This window comes from Sphaeramia orbicularis, chromosome 6 (assembly GCF_902148855.1).
Source record: "Sphaeramia orbicularis chromosome 6, fSphaOr1.1, whole genome shotgun sequence".
Taxonomy (NCBI): domain Eukaryota; kingdom Metazoa; phylum Chordata; class Actinopteri; order Kurtiformes; family Apogonidae; genus Sphaeramia; species Sphaeramia orbicularis.
This window is the reverse complement of record NC_043962.1, coordinates 7,582,333-7,590,819: the sequence shown is the minus strand read 5'-3', so window position 1 is coordinate 7,590,819 and position 8,487 is coordinate 7,582,333. Positions and strand designations below refer to the sequence as shown.

Genomic DNA, 8,487 nt, shown 5'->3' with positions numbered 1-8,487 from the left:
CAGGTTGGTATGGACTATATGCACACCCCTACTACTTCCTGAACTTCAGGTGGGTCCTTTATTTCCTGTTTTTCATTATTGGACAAACTGATTAATCCAGGTGTGTCTAATTATTCAGTAGTCACAACAAGAAGCAGCAGGCATACCTGGATTAATCAGAGTGTCCAATAATGAAAGACAGGAAATAAAGGACCCACCTGAAGTTCAGGAAGTAATGGGGCTGTGCATAGAGTCCATTGGGTATGGACCGATACGCAAGGCCCCAGCATCGGTTTCGGCATCAGAACTGAAAAAATCAGATCTGTGCATCCCTACTCTGGATGGACCAATCCCATGGATCAATCTGGATTTGGAGGGTCCAAGAGGATGGTACTGAACTGACTGTATTGGGCCAGTGGACAGTTTAGTGAAGGGGGGGTTATGGTGTGGGGGTGTTTTCCAGGGACTGGACTTGGCACCGTAGTTCCAGTCAAAGGGACTCTTAATGTTTCAGCGGGACCAGACGTTTTAGACAATTTCATAGTCCAACTTCATGGACCAGTTTGATAACGGCCCCTTCCTGTTCAACATGACTGACACGAGTGAACAAAGCAACATCCATAAGGACATGGACCAATGGCTGTGGTCTACCGGGCTGGACTCAACCTGATAGAACACCTTTGGATGAATCCGAGTGGACACTGGGATCCAGACCTTCATCCAACATCAAGACCTGAACTCATTAATGCACTTCTACAAGAATGGACCAACAGTCAGTAAACACACCCTAAACCTGGTGGAAAGAGTTGAAGCTGTTGTAGCTGCAAAAGGTGGAACACATTAAACCCACAAACTGAGAACAGAATGTCATTAAAGTCCATGTGTGTGTCCCAATACTTTTGGCAGGGTAGTGAATGTTTTCCACAACCTTTAACCTCCAACTTTGTCTCCTTTTGTTCTGTCAGTTCTCCTGTTCTTCTTCATCCATCAACTTCCAGAAGAATGGACCACAGTGACAGAGCTCGTCCTCCTCCATACAGCCCTGAGGCCTATGGGCAGAACCAGAACCAGAACCAGTTCACTGGGATGTCCTATGAGGTGGGTTCTTAATTAAACTCATTGCTGTTGGTCTGAGCGTGCCCTGATTTTTGTGTGTTTGGATGAAGGTGGGGAAGGGGAACGTTGTCGTGGTCTCGCCCCCTGGTTCCTACGACAACATGGTCCATCCTGAAGGTCATCCATCAGCCCCAGGAGGAGGCGGAGTCCAGGACTTCAGAGCTCCACCTGATTACACCCTTGGTCTGGAGGACAGCGGCTTCAGCGACGGCGCCATACGACGAGGTGACCGCAAAGACAAATGGACGGAAGCCTGAGACAAATAGTCTGTACGAGGAAGTTAGACAAAACACAAATACTTCAATACTGCAAGTTTTTAGTATTTGTACTTTACTGGGTTTATTTTTACGTTTACTCCTGTACCTTCCTAAACAGGTTTTAATACTTTGCATCATCGTATGTCTTCACTGGATGCAATTATAAAAGACATAGAAGTCACAAAAAGCAAAGAACGTAAAAGACAGAAGACAAAAATAACATAAAAGACGCAATGAGTTGAAAAAGATGCAACCAGATGAAGATGCAGAAGACAAAAATGACGCAAAACATGTAAAACACACAAGATGACGATGTCGTAAAAGATGTAAAAGATGCAAGAACACAAACATGATAATTAAATTCAATACTTTATTGTCATTGTATAAAAAAACACAAGATTGAAGCATTGAACACATATGAAGCTATAGATGTAGAAGACGCAACAAGACCAAGACAAATGACAAACAAACCGTTGGACTTTGAGTTCATTTCAGAGTCTGTACTTCCTCACTTCTACTGAATCGGTTCGGTGTGTTTCTGTTTCGGTACCTGCAGTATCTGGACCGGTTCCACCTCTGCATCAGCCTCATAGAGCCATAACGAACTGCCGATGTCTCTACGTCCATCGGTTTGTCCTGTGTCTGTTTCCGTCTGATCTTATTTCCATGTCCATCTTTGTACCTGAACAGGTTTCATCAGGAAAGTCTACCTGACACTGATGATCCAGCTCCTGGTGACGGTCGGGATCATCTGTGCTTTTCTGTATTGGTGAGACTCCAGTCCACATTAGACATTCATCTGTCGCTTCAGTCCGTCCACACGGCGTCCATCATAGTCCTCTGTTAATATTCAATAACCTCCATTTGTCTTTTCCAGGAGGACTCTGAGGATCTGGAGCTGGCACCACCCCTGGTTCACCTACTCCATGATGTAAGAATTAAAAGCCTGTCGTTTTGTCCAGTTTGGACTGATGGAGACATGAACCAATCAGAGACGATGTTCTGTCTAAATGAGTGGATTCACAGTCTGTCTGTTGGACAGGGTTTCCACGCTCGTCCTCATCATGGTCTTAGCCTGCTGTGACAACGTACGGCGCAAAGTCCCTCTGAATTTCATCGCCCTGGGTCTGTTTGTGAGTAGAGACGTCAAATGAAACCATGAAACTATAAAACCGTGAAACTATGAACCACCGTCGTCTGAGTTCCAGTGTTTTTCCTTTTATTCTCCTTGTGTTTGTCTCCGTCAGACAATCGTTGAAGGTCTAATGCTCGGATCTGTGGCAGCGTAAGTAAATCCACATCCACACAACTGGAAATACCTCAATTCAATCATATCTGATGAAGCATCGAATCTGATGAGATGCTGTTTTGACAACTGAAAAACCTTCAGATGATTTGTAAAGGCAGGACGAAGGAGTCATGTCTGGAAAGAAAACTAACATTTGCAAGGTTTCAAAGAAAACAAAATACAGTAAATTAATGAATTTCCAAGTTCAGATCAGGTAGAAAAAAAGACAAAACAAAAATTACCTGGTGGAACAAAATGAAAACCATATGAAAGACAAGCTGTTTTCTCTTAATCAAACCAACAAGTCCAAAAATCTGGTCATTGGTCTGATGAGTCTGATCTTCTTTTTCAGGCTTTTTGAGGCCGAAGCCGTCCTCTGGGCCATCGGAGCCACGGCACTCGTCGCCTTCTCCCTCACGCTGTTCGCAATGCAGTCAAAGGTAAAACAAGTCCAACAGGATGCTTCATGAACTGTCCTGATGTAGTAACACAGTCGGTGGTGGGGCTACAGCCAAGGGAACGCTGGACATATTAGTGACAAACAGGACAGAGGAAAGATGAAACCGTTGTAATGATAGGAGTTAAATAAATGTTTACAGATGTAGTGAATAAATGGTTTGGTCATGAAACTAATGTGACAAGAAACAGAGATGAAATTAAATAGAAACAGCAACTAAACCTATTGTGGATGAAGAAACATGTCAGTCAAAGACTTCGGAAAACCAGACTAAAGCCAACTAAAAGGACATAAAACCTAACAAAACCAAACCAAAAGGACGTAAAACCAGACCAAAACCAACTAAAAGTACATAAAACCAGACTAAAACCAACCAAAAGGGCATAAAACCAGACTAAAACCAAGTAAAAGGACATAAAACCACCAGACTAAAACGAACCAAAAGGACACAAAACCAGACAAAACTAAACCAAAAGCACATAAAACCAGACTAAAACCAACCAAAAGCACATAAAACCAGACTAAAATCAACTAAAAGGACATAAAACCAGACTAAAACCAAACCAAAAGGGCATAAAACCAGACTAAAACTAAACTAAAAGAACATAAATCCAGACTAAAACCAAACTAAGAGGACATAAAACCAGATGAAACCCAACCAAAAGGACATAAAACCAGACTAAAACCAACTAAAAGGACATAAAACCAAACTAAAACCAAACCAAAAGGACATAAAACCAGACTAAAACCAACTAAAAGGACATAAAACCAGACTAAAACCCAGACTAAAGCAGATCAAACCAACCTTATTTGTACATAAAAGTGTTTCTTGTTCATAAACATGGACCTTCATGTTCTACCAGAGGACGTTCTCATGGTTCTGACATGAATGTTTGTGGAATCAGATCAGTCTGTTCAACAGGAAGTGTACGCTGATAAAGTTTAAGTAATCTTATCAAATGGTCAAAGTGACGTGGTTTTCCCGTCAGCGTTTCTAAACTGTCACCTTTGGTGCATCTCAGACTTTATGTTTATTGCAATTATATAACATCATCAGAAGACGATTATCAGATTTTCTTTGCTTCTAAAGTCTCAGGTTCAGTCAAATCAATGTGAAGAACATCAAAACTAAGCCATTCTCAGATGTAATGATGGCACAAAAGGTTTGGTTTGGGAGGTTTTTCAGTGTTTTGTTTAAAAGTCACAAGAAAAAAAAACAATAAAAGTCACAACTGTATGTAAACAACACAATTGAAATGAAAATGACACAAGACAAAATGCAAGATGAGAAAAAAATGGTGCAACAAGAAACATTAAGAAGAAAGTGACGCAATCAAAACATTAGCGAAAAATTTAAAATAACGCAACAGATTGAAAATGACGCAATAAGATGAAAACAACGCAAGGCGAACATGGACAACATAAAGAAAACGATTCAACATTTATAACAAAATCAAAACGATGCAAAAGACACGAGGCGAAATAGATGAATGAACTATTATTATGATTTGGGTTTGTTTGTTTTGTTTGTTTGTTTGTTTCGTGGTTGTGGACTCTGTTGAATTTACGGTGGTATGACCGCTAACACATTTAGTTCTGAGTAACAATCCTGCACAATGTTTAATAACTAATGTTTGTGTCTCATTGGCTCCTCCCCTTCCTCCTTTATTGACAGTTTCTTTGGCTCCTCCTCTGCATTCTTTTTATTACGGTTTCTTTGACTCCTCCTCTTCCTTGTTTAATGATGGTTTCATTGGCTCCTCCCCCTCCTCCATTAATGGTGTTCATTCCTCATTAGCTCCTCCCCCTCCTCTTTTCATGGCGTTCATTCCTAATTGGCTCCTCCCTCTCCTCCTGTCATGACATTCTTTCCTCATTGGCTCCTCCCCCTCCTCTTTTCATAGCGTTCATTCCTCATTAGCTCCTCCGTCTCCTCTTTTCACGGGGTTCGTTCCTCATTGGCTCCTCCCTCTCCTCTTTTCATGGCGTTCACTCCTCATTAGCTCCTCCCTCTCCTCTTTCATGGCGTTCATTCCTCATTAGCTCCTCCTCTCCTCTTTCATGGCGTTCATTCCTCATTAGCTCCTCCCTCTCCTCTATTTCATGGTGTTCATTCCTCACTGGCTCCTCCCCCCTCCTCCTTTCATATTGTTCATTCCTCATTTCGCTCCTCCCCCTCCTCCTTTCATGGTGTTCATTCCTCACTGAATCCTCCCCCCTCCATGCTTTCATGGCATTCATTCCTCATTGGCTCCTCCCCCTCCTCCTCCTTTCATGGTGTTCATTCCTCACTGGCTCCTCCCCCTCCTTTGTTAATGACGTTTGTTCCTCATTGGCTCCTCCCCTCCTCTGTTAATGGCGTTCGTTCCTCACTGGCTCCTCCCCTCCCTCCTCAGTGGGACTTCACCATGGCGAGCGGCGCCCTCTGGGTTTTCGCCTGGACTCTGTTTTCATTCGCTCTGCTCTGTGCCATTCTTCGAACAGAGGTAAATAAACTTTTCTATGTCTTTGTTTTTTTCCGTTTTCAGCTGTGACATAAATAAATATACTCATGTCCTCTCCTCAGTTTGTCTACATCACCTACGCCTGTCTGGGAACGCTGCTGTTTTCACTGGTGAGTCCAGTCCAGTCACAGTCTGTGAATCCACAGGTGAACGTTCACTGTTACTCACCTGGACTCGTGTTCATGACCTTTGACCTCAGTTCATTTAAGAAACGTCTGATATTAACGTGTCAATGATTGTAAATTTATCTGGTTTATTTCTGTTCATGCAGATCAGAAAAATATTTAAACTTCAGCCTCTTTTCATGGTTTTACTGAAACGACGTATGCAGATAAAGAAGTTTAGAATATATATGCAGTCGAGAAAAATTATTAGACCATCCAAAGTCATCAAAAACAACGGTTATGGAATCAATTGCCAACGCCTGTGTGGGTCATGTGACTAAAACAGACAGAAAAGAAAACATGGAATGTCTAAAAGCACTGTTTTTGTCAGTACAATGACATAGATATTGATGTAAGAACTGAAGTGATTTTGGTTATCAAGAAAACATGTTAAATGGATAGATATCAGCTCTGAAATTAAACTACTATGAGCTATTTTTGTTGGTATCATTATATTTGTCCAAACAAATGGACCTTTATTTGGACCAGGCATTAAAATCAACAAGAAATTGAAGAAAACAAGAGTGGTCTAATTTTTTTTGTGACTATATATATATATATATATATATATATATATATATATATATATATATATATATATATATATATATATATATATATACATATATATATATATATATGTATATACACACACACACACACACACACACACAGGGCATATTATAACATAAGTCCTTTTTATTCTTATTTATTATTAGCAGTAGTAGTACTTTATTATTTACTACTTTATTACTATTTTACTTTCTTTTTTGTCTTGTAGTATTTCCTATATGTGTACATTCAGTGTTGTGTTGGTTCTGGAACCTTAACCCATAAAAACCCAAAAAGCCACTGGCAACCAAAACCATCTACTAATCTAAAATGTTTAATAATCCACTAATCCTATCAATCCAAGTAAATAACTGGTGTAAAATACAGTTTGTCATCTTTTCATGGTCATCAGATATGACCCATTTGGATGTTCAGAGGCTCCGTAGTTACCGTGGAAACACTGTCATCTTTGATTGACCAGTAAAACCCATGGAGTTGGATCAATGACAGTGGATGGACACACTTTTTATTATTTTGTTATTGATATATTTTTCTGAAAAAGTAACTTTTTCTTCATTTTTTTCTGTTTTTTATATAATAACCTTCAACTTTAATCTGAGCTTTAATGAACATCTACATGATCAGTGAATTAAATATTGGAAAATACTTTTTTCTTTTTTTTTTACTGAAAAATCACAAAATACAGAGGATAATATTGTAATAAATAGTGATGAATTGCTTCAGAAATGTTAAAATAGAGAGAAAAATTCATTTGGAAACTGCCACGAAAGAAGTACTGGGTCTTTATGGGTTAATTTTCTGAAGGATCAATAAACTTCTGTCTAATCTAATGTAATCTAATGTAATGTAATCTAATCTAATCTGATCTGATCTAATCTCCTTCTTCTTCATCATCTTCATCATCTCCTCCTCCATCCAGTACCTGGTGTTCGACACTCAGCTCATCCTGGGTGGAAAACACAGGAAGTACGAGATTTCTCCAGAGGAGTACGTCTTCGCTGCTCTGAGCCTGTATCTGGACATCGTGTCGCTGTTCCTCCTCCTGTTGCAGCTCATCGGACTCTGTCGCTGAGAACCGGACGCTGCAGAACGTCACAGATCAACACGTCCACCACAAATCTACAAACGCCATCATCTACAACTCAGATTAGTTCAGGCTCCACAGTCAGACCAGTATGATCTAAAGTGGATCAGACTAGGAAAACAATAACACAATAACACACAAATAATGACAAATACTACTGTTTCTCTTTGTTTTAGTGCGAAAAAGGAAAATTATATTATAAATATGTTTGGAATTACAATCTATCCTTTAAAAATGTGACTGACATTAACAATATGAAAAAACAAATGATGTATAAAATGAATAAAAATGAACAAAAACTAATAACAATGAATAACACAGGAAACGCTTTAGAAAAATAAGTGCAATTTTACTAATATTCTGACTGATCTTATCATTTCTACATGTGGATTTCAAACCAGATCTACAAAGGCACAAAAAATTAATTAACAATTATTACAATATTACACTTAATTTTCTTTAGACGTTTCAGGTTGTTCATATTCTGGTTATTCACATTTTATTGTTAAAGGATAGATTGTTAATGTAAATATTTTCATAATTTAATGTGATTTTTTGCGCCAAAACAAAGAGAAACATGGAGTTTTCATTATTTATAGACGTAATGTAATATTATTTTCACATTAAACCAAGAAGAAAATGTGGAGTCATTATTTATAGGTTATTATTTTTATTATTTTACTTTAGATTATATTGGTCTGAATGTGGAACCTGAACTAAAACCAGTTTGATACCTGTGAGTGTTAAAATCTTCAGTGTAATTTTTGCACTTCCTCCCATGGGCCGGACTGGACTCCTTGGCCTGTTTTGGTCCACAGGCCGTATGTTTAACACCTCTGATCCAGACAGTTTACTCCATCTGTAAAGCACTGCACTGCTGTTCCATGCTTCATGTTCTGCATCTTTATTAAACTATTTTCATGTAACTGATTTATTACAACATGTTCTGGAAAAGTCATTGTAATTGTACAGCTGTCAAATCTACATGTGGTGAAAAACTGACGCTTAATTAAAGATCAACTAGAAGCACTCGGAGAACGCAGACCTCCGCCAAGGCTGATCAGT

General features: G+C 39.2%; 1 protein-coding gene across 1 annotated transcript; it reads left to right on the top strand.

Moving 5' to 3' along the window:
• Nucleotides 1-214: 214 nt before the first annotated feature.
• Nucleotides 215-7,410, top strand: LOC115420995 (protein lifeguard 1). The gene is made up of 11 exons (XM_030136649.1): nucleotides 215-369; nucleotides 945-1,077; nucleotides 1,146-1,320; nucleotides 2,043-2,121; nucleotides 2,230-2,283; nucleotides 2,395-2,485; nucleotides 2,600-2,637; nucleotides 2,993-3,080; nucleotides 5,494-5,583; nucleotides 5,664-5,711; nucleotides 7,258-7,410. The coding sequence occupies exons 1-11, from the start codon at nucleotides 215-217 to the stop codon at nucleotides 7,408-7,410; spliced, it is 1,104 nt and encodes a 367-aa protein (XP_029992509.1).
• The last annotated feature ends 1,077 nt before the right edge of the window (nucleotides 7,411-8,487 follow it).

Bases quoted from the DNA above. Each gene is read 5' to 3' on its own strand.
- LOC115420995 (XM_030136649.1), top strand. From the start codon at position 215: ATGGGGCTGTGCATAGAGTCCATTGGGTATGGACCGATACGCAAGGCC. The intron at 370-944 runs GTACTGAACTGA...TTGTTCTGTCAG, and splicing joins TTGGAGGGTCCAAGAGGATG to TTCTCCTGTTCTTCTTCATC. The intron at 3,081-5,493 runs GTAAAACAAGTC...CTCCCTCCTCAG, and splicing joins TGTTCGCAATGCAGTCAAAG to TGGGACTTCACCATGGCGAG.